Source organism: Cnephaeus nilssonii, assembly GCF_951640355.1.
Source record: "Cnephaeus nilssonii genome assembly, chromosome: 3".
In the NCBI taxonomy this organism is placed as follows: Eukaryota; Metazoa; Chordata; class Mammalia; order Chiroptera; family Vespertilionidae; genus Cnephaeus; species Cnephaeus nilssonii.
This window is the reverse complement of record NC_137074.1, coordinates 6,228,842-6,243,938: the sequence shown is the minus strand read 5'-3', so window position 1 is coordinate 6,243,938 and position 15,097 is coordinate 6,228,842. Positions and strand designations below refer to the sequence as shown.

Below are 15,097 nucleotides of genomic sequence, written 5' to 3'. Positions count from 1 at the left end.
CTAAAGCGAATCATGAGTGTGTACAGTGACGATTGGAATGTCCTATGGATTCCCCTGTAATGAACACAGATGCATTCACACATACACTACATACATACACTACACTACACACACACACACACACTCACAAACATATACACATACACACAACTATATATTAGTAAATACATATACCTTCCTTAAGATGAAACAGACTTTTGGCTGTTTTACTCCAGGGTACTTTGAAGTACTGGTGTGGTACCCCCAAGCCTGGCCAGACCCATCACTCACCTCTGGGTGTCAAAGAAGGAGTCTATGTAAGGATGCGGGGCGCCGGCCACGGCGAAGTTGCTGCTCCCGGTGTCAACGAGAATCTGCAGCTTTGATTTTTAAAGGGAAGAGAGAGAGGCCATCAGGTTACTTGAAAGAGACCATACTCTTGAATGATTCTTCTAAAAACTAACTACTAATCATTTATTACTTGGAAAAACTAATATCGATTAGACAATTTTTAGAAAGCTGCTATAAAACTGACATGTGAACACAGCCCACGAAGAAACTTGCAGCAGGGAGGGGAAACGGTTTTGCGTCCGATCCACAGCAAGCCTTACAGAGAACGAATTCCGTGAAATAGCGGGGCTGTCCTTCCGAAGCCACTGGCACGAACAAGGCAGACCCTTCTCACCCCGGGCTGTTGGCCAGGTCTGTCACCAGGCTGGGCTCACCAACTCCCGCCTTTCCCATCTCACTTGGGAATCCTGATCCAACAGGGCCTCCCTCATTCCCGCTGCTAGCACCTGGGAACTCTGGTCACAGGTCTCATTTTTTGTTTTAACGAGGTTTAATTTACGTATAATACAAATGCAAGACCTTCGATTTTCCACTGATGCGTTTAGACATGGTGTCCCCGCAAACCAAGATACAGACATTTCTACTCTTTCCAAAAGGTCCCTGTATGCCCCTTCCCAGTCAATCCCTCCTGTTCTGCAATTCCGATCACTTCCTATGTCATTAGAATTTTGATGGAGGCCTCAACACTGGGCATAATTGATAAAATCTTTGGCCATTGGTGACTGACTCAGCGTCCAGCCCCTCTCTCCCCCAGGGAAGTGAGGTTGAAAGTTCCAATCCTCTAATCCCATGTAGTTCCCCATCCTCAGGGGCTTTCCAAAGGCCGGCTCTGGAAGGTACCTGGGTGTGGCTGAAAGGGCTTGTTAGGAATAACAAAAGGCACCTTTATCACTCTAGTCACTTGGGAACTTGCAAGGGTTTTAGGAGCTCTGCCAGGAACTGGGATGAAGACCAAGTATATGTTTCTTCTTACACATCACAATATCACACGTGATCCTTGAGCAAACAGCAAGGGCCCGACCTGATCCGCCATCGGAATGAAACTCGCCCAGCACCAAGGCCACTGTCCCAACAGCAGACACCCGGTCCAAGCCACGTGAGCTAATGCAGAGTGTCCCCCAAAATGTATGCTCACTTTAACAGCTGATAGCTCAATTCTGAGAATGAAATGTATTTTAGTAAACACTGGCTTTGAGAAGACTGAAAGGCTAATTCCAATGTAACCCTGATATTTGGGCGCAGGGGATGGGGGGGGTCCCCCAAAAATCTGGATCTTTGCCAGTAACCTAATGTACATCCCTGATGACCTATAATTAAGTCACTGCCCCTTTCTCCACAATCTTGTCTTGCAAGACCTGTTGCCTAAATGCTCACATTTTACAGAGGCCATAAACCAGGAACAACACACAACCCCCGAGGGGGTTATCAGCACTGGCGCCAGGCCAGGAACTTAGACATGGTCTCAAGGCCCCCATCCCAACCCACGGGGCTTTTTGCAAAGCCCACAAAAGGTCCGGAAGGCCCCATCCATATTTGGGGGACAAAGAAACCAAAGGGGGTAAAAGAAGGGCTTCCACCATATTGGTTTGCTCAGACTCTGGAGGCGACTCCTCGGAGACCGCCGGCGTAATAAAGCTGTGTAACTCCCTTTCTCTAAGCGTCGCTTGGGTTTCTTCGGTCTTCTACAACACCTTTATAATGATTCCATGTGTGTGTACCCGTTTTGGGGGGACACCCTATATATGTAGCTCCCAGGGCCCTGAGTCTGCATTGCTGTCTCCAAGGCCTGGGTTGTTTCCTGGAGGCCAGGTGAGCTTTTCAAGTTGCCCGGGTGGAAGCAGCAGAGAGGTGGGGGAGGAGGGGAATGAAACCAGAATCCCTTCATGAGGCCAACCGGGGAACTTCAGGCCTTTCAGAGAAGGGAGTGCAGTGAGGATTTCTCCTTCTCGGTCATTAAAAGACCCAGATAACAAAATATGGATTCCGGAACCAACATCCCTCCTCTCCGAGCTGGTGGTCGGTGAGGAAAGCGAGCCGTTTCTACAACAGTTCCCAGAGTCCTGCTGGCAGCCACACAGCGACAGCCCAGCAGGACTCCGGTTCCCAGGCTGGCATTCCACATCCCCGCCCCCAGCGCCTGCGCACGGGCGTGGCCAAAGTGGACACAAGACTATTGTCCTTGGCACAATGGCCCCAGTGACGGGGACTGTCTTGGCAGACCTCGCGCCCTTCTTTCCTGGGTGTGGAATTCCACCCACAGCCTCTGCATCATGTCAGAACCACGTCCTTCACACACCCCCGTCCTCTCGATCCCGCCACGCTGCACACTGTCCCCGCTTCACAGAGGCAGGGGCCACAGACACGGAGAAAGCTCCCCAAACACAGGCTGCGTTACGTCACACGGACGACTCGAGCTGCCCGGGCATTCTGTCCAGCCTTCCCGGCCAGCTCAGCAGAAGCCGGCTTTCAAGAAAATTCAGAGCCACGGCCGTTCCTACAGTGTGATTCCAGGAGACAGATCACCCCGATAACTGAGGCAACCACCCTATCAGGCGAGGGATGGACATCCAGGGAGCAGTAAACATGTGGGGGCGGGGGGGGGGTAGGGGGAGGGTTGCGTCTAGTAATGTTTCTGAGCAGTAAACCAGCCAACCCCTTCTCCTGCTCGATGATGCTGGAAATGGACATTTCTCAGGTTGATTTCTCCCCAGGGCCAGGGCAAGTAGTGTCAACTGAAGAGAAAGAGAAAAAAAGAATGCCACTTGCCCTATAATTATGTGCCATCCACTGTAAAGGGTCGGAACGCTGAGGCTCGGGGTGCAGGTTTTGTCTGGACACCACACCCCACTCCACAGGCCAGCAACATCGCCTGCTGCTTCCTTCATCCCGGGAATTCCCCAAACCATTTCCTGCCTCCTCAGGTTCAATGTCACACACATGACAATCTCACCCCAGAACACACCAGTCAGCCCCATGAGGGACACCGAGAATACACGCGGCCTCAGATTCGTGGAATGTTTTGTGCTTTCGACGCACAACTACCAGTACGCCTGAGAAGCGCCCGCGGGAGATTTCTCCACGCCCCGCAAGGAGGAACGCAGAGATGCAGTATTTGTTGTAAGTGTGCTGAGCGACCGGGGAAAGGGCTTGGAGATGAAACTTGGAAAGAGGAAGCAGCAGAGATGGGGAGACGTGTCCTGGCCCCTGCAGGTAGGAACCCGGCAGAGAGGAATGAGGTGCCCCCGGCCTTTCCCTAAAACCTGCCTGTGAACCCAGGGGCAGGACCCAGAAATGCTCAGAACTAAGGGCAGGAGCTGACAGCAAATTGAGGGTCCACTTCTCAAAACCTCAGCGAAACCCCAAACACACTGCCTCCAGCTCCTGCCTCTCCTCCCCTTCCCAGCCGGGCATCAGTGAGTCTCTCCTGTCTCAGTTCTCTGTCCCCCCACAACCTGCTGACACGGGGCTTCTGCCTCACTGTCCGGTGCCAGCCAAGGTCACACTGACCGCTGCGCACTAACCCCATCTCCACCTCCTCCAGCCTTCAAGCACCACCGGCCACTACTGACCAGCCCCCCCTGGAAGCTTTGAAAACCCCCTCTTCCCGGTTTCCCCACCACCCCCTCCTCAGCCGCTGTGGCATATGTCTTCCTCATCTAACCATGCTCTTGGGAACACCTTCCATGTTGTTCCTAAGGATTCTCCGTCCCCAGACCCTGCTGCGTCGTTTCACACTGCAGTCCCACCGTCTTCTCCAGATACGCCCCCCTCCGTGAGAGTGGGGCCCCGGCATGGCTCATCACTTCCTCTCCAGCACCTTGGACAGTGCCTAGGGCTTAGTAGGTGCTCAATAAAGAGTTGAATGAATGAAGGAGACTAGGGGATAAGACAGCCTTTTACTGAGTGGAGACTAAGTAGCAGAAATACATATTCTGGGAAAAAGGAATGTGCTTGTACATTTACGGCACAAATCTGCATGGCACACCTACCAATCATACACAAAATATTGAGAGGGCAAAAGATCTTAATCCATCTATTCCCAAGACAGGAGATATGATCTGTGAAAATTCTATTACCCACCCCCAACAAAGACTTTCTCCTTCGATAGTATTCTCAGTCCTACCAAAACTTGCTCAATAAGATTTTACAATCATGAAACAAGAGCCACCATTAGATCCATGTTACAGGTGGGTGGGAACTGGACATGTTTAAAACACGATTGGTTTTTTCTCCCGTGTTGAGAGTGCTGCCTTCACACTCATGTGGCTCTTCACTCAGCTGAGCAGTGACGGGCCACAGGGCCTGCCTGGGTCAAGGGCCACTCCACCACTCAGAGCAGGTGTCCGGGCAGGTTCTTCTCCTGCCCGTGTCTGCTCCCTCGTTGAGGAGAGGGGTGATCAACCCTCTCACGGGGTGCTTGTGAGGAGTAAACACAGTCACGTGAGTTAACTGCAGGCTCTCAGCCAGTGAGCGGTAAATGCTAGTGTTGATTATAAGCCCAGTTTCAGCAGGAAGGGGGAAGACTGAGATCGGTCATTGGTGGCCATTGAGGCAAACTCCACGACACCCCAAGGAACTCTGGCCAGGGACTGGCTCCAGAGGGACTGGAATCCAACAGATCCTCAGGAAGAGTCCTTTAGGAACAGTGTTGGGGACAGTCGGGATGTTATCACCATGCCTTGCTCTGCCTGGACAAAGCTCACTCATTTTTAAAATGAAGTATTTTATAGGGCTTTATTTCCTCACTAGAGGCCTGGTGCACAAAATTTGTGCACAGGTAGGGTCCTAGGCCTGGCCAGCAATCAGGGCCGATCAGGCTTCCCACCTCCTCGCCTCCTCCTTCCCTTGCCACTGGTGGCTGGTGCGTCGCCACCACGAGTCCCCCCGCCCCCCGCCTCCTTCTTCCCTCGCTCCCTCAGCACCCCGCTGCCACTGCTGGTAGCCCGCCATGTTCCACACCACCCCCTGGTGGTCAGAGCACATCATAGCAAGTGATCATACTCCTGGTCTCCCAGTGGAACTCCCAAGGGGACACTTTGCATATTAGCCTTTTATATATATAGATTTTGTTTCGATGCATTTGTCACCTGTTGTGATGACATTTATTGCCTTTAAATTCCTCCAATTTGCCTTTGTTTTCTCTCAGTGAGCTCCTGCATTGCTTGAGGACAAAGTCCTTTCTCTTTTTCTCTTTCTGATGATCCCCAGAGCGAAGGCAAGAGGGACCCACTAATCCCTGTCCCTAAGATGAGGAGGAAGGGGTGGGAGCTCCCAGTGGGGTGTAGGAGAGGCAGACGAAGAGGCCAAACCTGCCAAGAAGCCGGAAGAAGCCGGAGAGAGTTCACCAGGCCAAATTCCCACTCCATGTGTGCCAACATGTTATTTAGATTTTCTAGAATTGGCTAGGATGGACTACCTTAACTAATGTCCCCGCTGCTCTATACATAAAGCTCTTACTTTTCCAAGGATAGCCAACGAGAAGACAGGGGAGGTGACTGAAGGTGCCCACCGCGTGCCCTGGCAGCTTGCTCTGGCTGCGGGAGCAAGCCCCTCCAGCGTCCAGGGCTGGTCGAAGTGAGGGTCACGGAGTGAACATTCCGGGGAACAGCTCTCACCCCCAAACACACAGCAGCTGAAGGACCAGGACCTCCATTTCCTCGCTCCTCTGGTGGACAGCTTTGAGTGTGCCCACGCCGCTTCCCTGAAGTCCCCCAACAGGACGGGCCCAGGTTCCCACGGCTCCTCCTTTCTGCCTCAGCTCTTTCCTCCACGCCTGCCTCAAGGGCAGAGAGAGATGAGGAATGGACAAGCCATGCACACCTCATCTTATGACCCCAAAGACCAAATATCCTGTAACTCAGACCCTCAACAAAGCAAAACCAGAGTGGTCGGGAGGCTAAGATCCTCCCGGAGTGAGGAACCAGCTACCACACCGCACGCCTGCCACCGGCTGCCACCTGCACGCGGGCTGCACGCCTCCCACGGCCCCTTCCCCCCTCCTGGTGATGCATGGGGCAATAACCACGCAGAAAGCCACGTGCTAATTGCCGCAATAGGTAAAATGCTGCATTCAAGGGAAGAGCTGGTTATGGATCCAGTTAGCAATCAGCACCCTGAGACTTCTCAGATATCACTGTCTCTTTTTCAGCAGGTTAATAGGAAAATTAGCAGATAATTTAAATGATGGCTCATTTAACACAACGGTTCCTAATTACATTAGCCGCCCATCTGCCAGCGCCTGCTGCCAGCGCCCCCCCGCAGCGTCCTTCCCGGCCCCGCCACGCGGGCTGTTTGCCCACAGTGACTCCCCGGGATGGTCGGCGCCCATCTCGTTCATCAGGTCCTTTCAGCGCCTCAGCTCTAGAAACGAGTCCCATGTACTTCCACACATCTTGTTAAAAGAAAGCAAAAATAACTGCCACGCGCCATTTCTCCACAATCTAAATTGAAATTAAGGTTGTTTCTATAAAGGAGGGAGGGGGGGGGGAACCATTTCCAAAAGGGCTCCACTTAACCAGATGTTGAGGAACTTCGCGAGGAAGAGCTGGGTTGGACCGTGTACTCAGGCTCTGCACGTGTGTGCGCACCTAGACACACACACACACACACACACACACACACACACACACACGCGTAGTGCTTCTGCCATAGCACTACGGGCCCGACTAGAAAAACACCTGTCCAGAGTCCTGCGGACTCCTCGGCTCCTTGGCAAACCACAGCTGCCAAGGGCATGGTGGGGAGCGGAGGGCCAGGCCCAGCTGCCTGCTTCCAGGCGTGGCCCCAGCTTTCCAAGGAATGCTTGGTGCGTGGCCGGGTAAGACGGGCTGCGGAGGTTGAGGTTGAGAGAGCAGGATCTGGGGTGTGGTAGGGTTGGTGTGGGGTCCCCGTTGGAGCCTAAGAGTCATGCCCAGATCAGAATCCTCTGGACACGGGAGCTGCAACCGCCTCTGTTGCCGAAACCTGTTCCCGGGGTGGTGGGGCGGTGACTGGAGGGAGGGGTGCTCCCCGAGTTCTGAAACTTTCCAAAGCACCCCTCCCTGGTAGCAAGCGGAGAAAGGGTAAGGTGGCGAGATGTTATCACGCACCCATAGCTGGTGGAGACGGTCCGTTCCTACCCCGGCTGCTGCTTTAAGTCCATTTCCCACCTGTGGCCCCAGGAGGCACCCTGCACTGTCTCCGAAGCAGATCAGCATGGAGAAGACCAGCTTAGGGCCTGCCACACCCGGACCTGAGCCCGGGCTTCGCCTCTGTTGGCTGTGGAACCTCAGGGACGTTGCACACCCTCTCTGAGCCTCAGTGTCCTCACACGGCATAAGAGTGCTGCACCCAGGACAAGGCCTGGCCACTGGGGAGCTTTCATCCCTCAGAGAGGGCGGGGCGCCTCTGTCTTTCCTCGTTACAGGGCGGACTTCTCCCATCACTGTGCCGGCCCGACCTGTACCACTCTACCCACCAGACCTCACTGGGGTCCAGACGCACATGGGAAGTGGCGCGCACCAGCCGCACACCTGGCGGGTGTGTCCAACGGTCCTTCCTGGGGCACAGCGGCTGGTCCTGCAGCAGGTGAGGCCGCGACGGACGTGACCATGTGCTGAAACAGCGGAAATGACCCGTGGTGGGCAGTGCCCGCCCTCGACAGGAAGCTCTACTCCCAGAATCGCCCATTCTGTTCACCTTGCCTGCCTTTTCTCCCCAGCCTGGTCAGCGGCCACCCTCTCGCCTGGCTGCCCAAGCTCCTCCATGCCCTTTCCCTCTGCCTCCGCCTCCATGGATCTGCATGTCCTGTCCCTTCTACCTCTGGAACCTCCCTGCGGCTGCCCACCTTCCCCTCTCCCTTGCTGCACCTTGGGTCACCCAGTGGCTCCGTGTTGTGGGCTCTGAGCACAGCGCTGGGCACACAGTAAGTGCTCAGGGAAAGCTGCTGAATGAGTGAATGAATGGATGAATGAATGGAGCCCGGACGCCACAGAGGCATCCTGTCCCGAGAGACGTAGTTTGAGCTCTCCGGCTTTCTCAGGGTCCAATGCCCGCCCGGGATTCTGGTGAGTCCGCGTCTTCCCATCCCAGCGCGTCCTGGGCTTTGAGGACGTGTTTGAACAGCAGTGGAGCGACATCATCGCAGCATTCCGGGGAAGGAAGAGAAAACCACCCCTCCACCCACCGCCTCCATGAAGCTGTCCGGGCGTCCAGGTCCCGGTCTCATCCTGACATGTGAGAGCTGACCCCCCGCTTCCTCACTTAACATTCCGGGGCTCCAGCTGTCCCTGCAGGCTGTAGAGACGCGGAAAAGACATCCACACACAAGTCCCAGGGGTGTGAACACGCATCCAGGGCGGCCCCTGGGCCAGAGACCGGCAGAACCAGGGCCAGAACCGGGCACCGATGCACCACTCGGAGCTCAAGGAGCAGCCAGGGCCACACCTGGAGGAGGCGTCTGGCCTGCCGCGGTGGCTGTAGGTGGGGGCGTTATCCTCGGGGGTTCCAACACCCGGTGCCTGGCTCTCTGCCTCTTGGACGGAGCCGCCAAGCAGGGGCTCAGAGGGGAGCTGCCGTGAGCAGCCTCGCGTGGGCCAAGCCTCTGGAAGTCAGAGCGGGAAGCGGGGAAGTGCGTGTTTGTTGGCAAGAGGATGCTCCGGGACAGGGGGCTGGCTGCTCCCGTCTCGGCCGGTCCTTCCCTCCCTGTAGGCGAACTCGGGACAGGGCTGGGAAGCAGAGATGAGCAGGGGGCACCCTCTCCCTGGAGCAGGTCGGGGGCGCCTGGGCATCCCTGCCTGGGCCGTGGGCATCTCCCTCAGCCTCTGAGGTTACACGATGTACCTGCTGGCAGGATGCCTCCCCATCGATGGAGGAATGAAGGCGGATGTTTAAATAGTCACGCGCGAGAGTCCCCAGGCTGGGCCTCACTCACTGAGGCCAGGAAACGTAAGGATTCTTTTCCCACGTTCACGGACACCCGCTCCTCAGAAAGCGCCAGCCAGAGGGACTAAAGCGGGTTCGTCCCCATAGTCTGGTGATTACAGGGGGAAGGGGACACGCAGGGAAACCTCTATTAACAGAGGGCAAGCTGGTCTTTTCTTCCCCAAAGAGACAACTAAAAACACCCCCCCAAACCCTTGCCACCTTTTCAGGGATTTTAGAAAATGGCATTTCAGCTAAAAATCAGCTCTTTCTGCGCATTTCCCAAAGGAATGGAAACAGACTCTCCTCCAAGGTGCAACGCCTTAACCGCAGGCGATTTCTGCAGGCCCTTTGGCTTGAGCTGGGCCTGACAACAGGAAAGGTTTTAGGTCCGAACTTCCACTTCAACGCGTGGGGTTAACTTCATCTTATTTCCCCACATCCAATAGTGTTAGCTTCTAGTCCATGTTTAAAAAAGAAAGAAAAAAGGAAGAGAACGCGCACACACTTGCAGCAGCGGGCTCGGTTTTCAAGTTGCCATTCCAGTCAAACCTCAGTCCTCGAATGCCTCCCAGCTCCAACAGCCTGCTTCTCAGCCCGGTAACCGGTCACGCCCAAACCTGCAGGACCAGTCAGCGTCTCTCAGGGGACAGACAAAGGAGAGAATGCACAGGTGTGGGTCCGTGTACCGCTAACCCTTGTGTTGTTGACATCTCAGGAAATTGTGCTGTGAATATTTTCATGGTTTTTTTGGGTTTTTTTGCTCTCGGAGGTCTGGAACGGATTAATTCAATTTACATGATTTCTAATGGGAAAAACGATCTGGTTGGTTTCAAACAAATTGCTTCTCGAACAGCCTTGGGAACGAATTATGTTGTAAAACCCCGGGCCCACGCCCCACTATTTGCTTCCTCCTCACTATTATTCCAGGGATTAAGATTTCTTTTCATTGTGGTCAAAGACACGAAACATACCATTTGCCATCGGAACCAGTTTTTTTTTTTTTAATATATTTTATTGATTTTTTTACAGAGAGGAAGGGAGAGGAATAGAGAGCCAGAAACATCGATGAGAGAGAAACATCGACCAGCTGCCTCCTGCACACCCCCTACTGGGGATGTGCCCGCAACCAAGGTACATGCCCTTGACCGGAATCGAACCTGGGACCTTTCAGTCCGCAGGCCGACGCTCTATCCACTGAGCCAAACTGGTTTCGGCCGGAACCAGTTTTGAGTGTACAGTTAAGTGGCGCTACGTCTAGCATGCACATTGTTGTGCAGCCGCCACGACCATCCACCAGCGGAACTCCTTTCTCTTGTAAAACTGAACCTGTCCCGTGAAACCAGCCCCATTCCCTCCTCCCCAGTGCCTGGCACCCACCGGCAGTCTGCTTTCTGACTCTGTGAACTTGACTTCTCTATGGCCCCTCATGAGTGACTGGCGTATCCGGCTGAGCTTAATGTCCTCAAGGTTCGTCCATGCAGGAGCAGGTGTTAGAATGCCCTCCCTTTGGAAGGTTGAATAATAATCCATTATATGTAGAGGCCACCTTTAAAAATCCATTCTTCCATCCATGGACACTGGCTCGCTCAGTTTAGATGTGGTGAATAAAGCTGCTTGAACACAGGTGGATAAATATCTCTTCAAAATCCTGTTTCAAGGCTTTGGGGGGACCCCCCCTCCCCATAAATATTTAGTGAGCAGCTACCACGTCCTTGGGCCCCGGGGATGAAGATAAGGTGTCCCTGACAGAATCCACCACCTAGTGATCAGATAAAAGACCTTCTCCTCCCGCATAAGGTTTTCCGTCTGTTGAACTGACTGAAGGCCTGGTGGGGCTTAAAGCACAGGTAACTAGAGGTAGTTCATTGAGGTTTACCCATGATTTAAACGTTTAATTTTCCAGCCCTTTCCCTCAACACACTTAAAAAAAATAACTACTGTGTTTATGATATTCGCCAAGGCAGTATCGCCAATTTTAAAACTGTGTAAAACGAGAACCAGAAAAGCACGTTTCCCAATAGGGCGATGGCCTGCCCATCACACACTCCGTTATTCTGCGCTGTGCGTACAGATGGCTACGTAATGGCTGCGCTGTATTTAAAACTCACCCACCCAGGGGACCTGCTAGGTTAGCCTCTCAGAGTTCATTCTTTGAAAATACGCCTGTGCTACTGACCAACAGGAAGGGCTTCAAAAGCAGAAACGATTACTTCAGTCCCAAGGTCAAAGGCACAAACATCTCCCTCCCAGCTCCCCTGATGCCTGCACCTGAGTGTGTGGACGGAAGTGATGGGTAAGCCATGGTCCCTCGTGTGCGGCTCCGTGTGGAGGGCTGTGGCCCGCTGCCCCACGGGCACCCTCTGAAAATCTACAACGTCACCCCATCTCCAGCTCTGTGCCTGCTGGTCCGGCCAGCCCACACGCTTGGCCTTGGACCCCGGAAAGGCCACCGGCTTCCGTTTTGCCGCCCTGTGCGAATTCCGGGGCAGCCACTTAAGAAACAGGCTATTTCTATGTGGTTTGTAAAAGGCTTTGGTATTTCTTCCCTGTTAAACCCACGAGAAAAAAAAGCAAGTATTTTAAAAGGCATAGAGCAATTACAGACATAATCTCTGCCGAGACGTTTTAAAGCCCTTCCAAGTATGTTCCTTTCAGAAAAGACCTTAAATCTCCACGTTCCTATGGCGTCCAGCTACTTGAAAGAATGCCAGCCCAGAGGAGAAGTCACAGATGCATCTTTCTTTTGCATCCAGGCCAGTGAAATACAGTGTTTTCCTAACTGGAGTATAGAACAGTCACAGGGAAATCTTCCAGAACATTCTAGTGATAAGATACACTAAGACTGGGCAAAAAAAAAAAAAAAAAATTGACATCTTAACCTTGGCAAAGTCTTCCTACCCCTTCCCATCACGCACCTTATTATACTGTTCATACATGTCACCTAGACATTAACCAGCCATGACACGCACAGCAAATATGGGTTGCAGCCACAACTGCCTGTGGAGCACAAAGACCTGTGAAAATAATTCTTAGTGAAAATTGTATGACATGATTTCACAGTCCCTAAAACACTGAAAGCAATATAAAAGCCAACACGGGGCAAAGAGGGGGTTTGCAGAAAGATTTTGCAGTCTTCCAATACACCCGCCCCATCCAATCAGAGCCTCTACCTAAAGAGACCCAACTGAAGTCTTAAAACAATCAAGTTGTAGTCACTGACAGTAATTCTTTTTTTTTTTTAAATATACTTTTTATTGATTTCAGAGAGGAAGGGGGAGGGAGAGAGACATGGAAACATCGATGAGAGAGAATCATTGATCAGCTGCCTCCTGCACGCCCCCTACTAGGGACCAACCCCACAACCCGGGCATGTGCCCTTGACCGGGAATCGAACTGTAACCTCCTGCTTCATAGGGTGACGCTCAACCATTGAGCCACGCTGGCGAGGCCACTGACGATGGTTCTAAATGACGCTGGGCTTGCTAGTTTGGGAAGTATTGATCACTCTTGGAAACTGCCCACATGAACTCAAATGCTCTCCTCCACGGCCAACACCAATTTCCCTCAGAAGCGAGTGCGAGTGCAGACCTTGGGAAAAAACTCAGCCTTCAATTTCCTGAAGTCTGATTCCTAGGAAGGGTCTCTCGGCCTCACTACAGGGCGTCACCAGGCCCCCACCTTGCACACGCCACACGTCTGGTTCCGGACACAGTGCAGACGTGCGCAGGCTGCTCAGTCTGAGTGGCCTCTCCTGGAGGGGCCGCCGGGGAGGGAGATCAATGAAGTGCCCAGATGGCAAGGAGACGGGAAGAGTCACAGCCGAAAGCCCCGTGTGCTTAAGAGCCGGTTTCACACAAAACATCTCAATCCTCTCTGTTTCAAGAGCTCAGAAAGGCCGGCAGCTAGACGGTCTGGGCCCCCGGAGAAGCAGCCATAAAAGTAGCCGTCATTTTCTGGGTCACCTGAATGTCACGATTTCGCCCCAAGTGGATGTGCCTTGACTTGTGGAAAACAAGCTTAACTCCATTAAACGCTTCTCCTCCGTCTGCCTTCGGCGCGGTAAGAGCAGGTGCTCAGTGGTTCTGTTATAGTCACACGCATTTACTGAAGAACAAAAGGCTGAATAAGACACATAGTTTTTATGATCCAGAAAATAAGCCCGGGGGGATGTCATAGCCTAGGCTCAACTCTGTCCCAGGGGCCCCGTCCCCTCATTCCTGCCAACGTAAAACGGTCCGGCAGGGATCATGGCCCGGAGGGGTGGGGGACCTAGGCCGCCCGCCCCCTGGAACCAAGTGGGGGCGGGGCAGAGGTGGGAGGGCATGCCGATCAGGGGCTGGGACGCCAGCAGGCTGTGTTAGCTGGCTCAGGGCGACAGGACAAAATACCACAGGCCTGGGCGGCGTCCAGAACAGAAGTTCCTTTCGCACAGTCTGAGGGCTGAAGTAGAAAGGCCAGCAGGTCATTTTGTCCTAGGGCCCCTGCTGGCTCTCCACGTGGCCATCCCTCTGTGCATGCGCACACCTGGCGCCTCTCTCTCTCTCTCTCTCTCTCTCTCTCTCTCTCTCTCCGCCCCCCCTCTGTCATCTGTTCTTAAGGGGCACCAGTCACATAGGATGAGGGCCCACCCTGCAGCCTCGTCTTCAGTTAATTACACTCTAAAGGCCCGCTCTCAAATGCAGTCACATTAAGGTGCTGGCGGTTAGGAGCTCAACTTACGATTGCGGGGGAGAGGGACACAATTCAGCCCATAGAGGGGGTGGGCCAGCACACCCAGGGATGAGGCCGAGCCCCTGCAGGTCACACGGCTGCAATCCAACCCCACGGGCCTGCAAACACTTCGGGGATGGCGGTGAAGGCTGACTGGACCGTGACCTTGGATCTCTGTTTCCCTGACCTTCTGTAGCTGGTATATTCACTACAAACCAACTACGTAAACCGTGGCCTGAAATAAAGATCTGGACAGAGAATAAACTAAACCAAGTTATGGTCTCCTTGTCGTCATCACCATCGGTGGTACGCAGCGCCCAGCAGGAGAGGGCTGCCACCCCAGGGTTCCTGGGAGGAGGTGTGATGGAGGGCTGTCCCCCGGGCTGTGGGCAGGGGTAGGGATGGGCACAGGTTTGATGGAGAGCTTCTAATGCCACTTCTTCAAAATAGACTCGCCCAGGCCGTGGTATTTTGTGGAAGAGCCACACTCAAGGGGCCAAAGAGCCGCATGTGGCTCACGAGCCGCAGTTTGCCGACCACGGTGCTAGCAGTTGGCTTAGTGTGATGGTTCAGAGCACACAGTGGAGGAACACCCACCCGTTTTCAAATCCTGCTCTGCCCTCATGAGCTGTGTTGCCTCACAATGGAACCATCTGGGCCTCAGTTTCCTCACCTGTAAAATGGGGACAGTGAATGGTAAACCCCCATCTACTCTAGCTCTAGTGAACTAACTAGAAGGTACTACTTCTCACCGTTTGTTTCTTAAAGAACTGAAATTGTTTGGAAGATTTTTACACAGGTCATAAGTTTAGTGTCCGGATTGAAGGTTCAAAGTGTTTTTGCAGGCAGCAAACCTCTATCATCTCTGGCAGTAGACAATCCAGTAATGATGGAAACATTTAAACATCCTATATAACAAAAGCCTAATATGCAAATTGTCTCCTCCACGGGGAGTTCAACCACTCGCTATGACGTGCACTGACCAACAGGGGGTGGTGCGGAACATGGCGGGCATCGGCAACGCAGCACTGGTAGCGGGCAGCAGAGGAGGTGCTGCCGGTCCCACTGGGTCCCGATGATAGCAGGACTGGGGCGGGATGGTGGAGCAGGTGAGCGGGTGGTGCCAGGCCAAGGCGAGTGTGAGTGGGGGCCT

General features: G+C 53.5%; 1 protein-coding gene across 1 annotated transcript in view; it reads right to left on the bottom strand.

The window, feature by feature from the left end:
- BACE2 (beta-secretase 2) overlaps positions 1-15,097 on the bottom strand; it is a 74,757-nt gene that overhangs the window by 43,367 nt on the left and 16,293 nt on the right. The window contains exon 2 of the mRNA XM_079766695.1: positions 271-359. Coding sequence (XP_079622821.1) covers positions 271-359 — 89 coding nt within the window. The remainder of the gene's footprint in view (positions 1-270; positions 360-15,097) is intronic.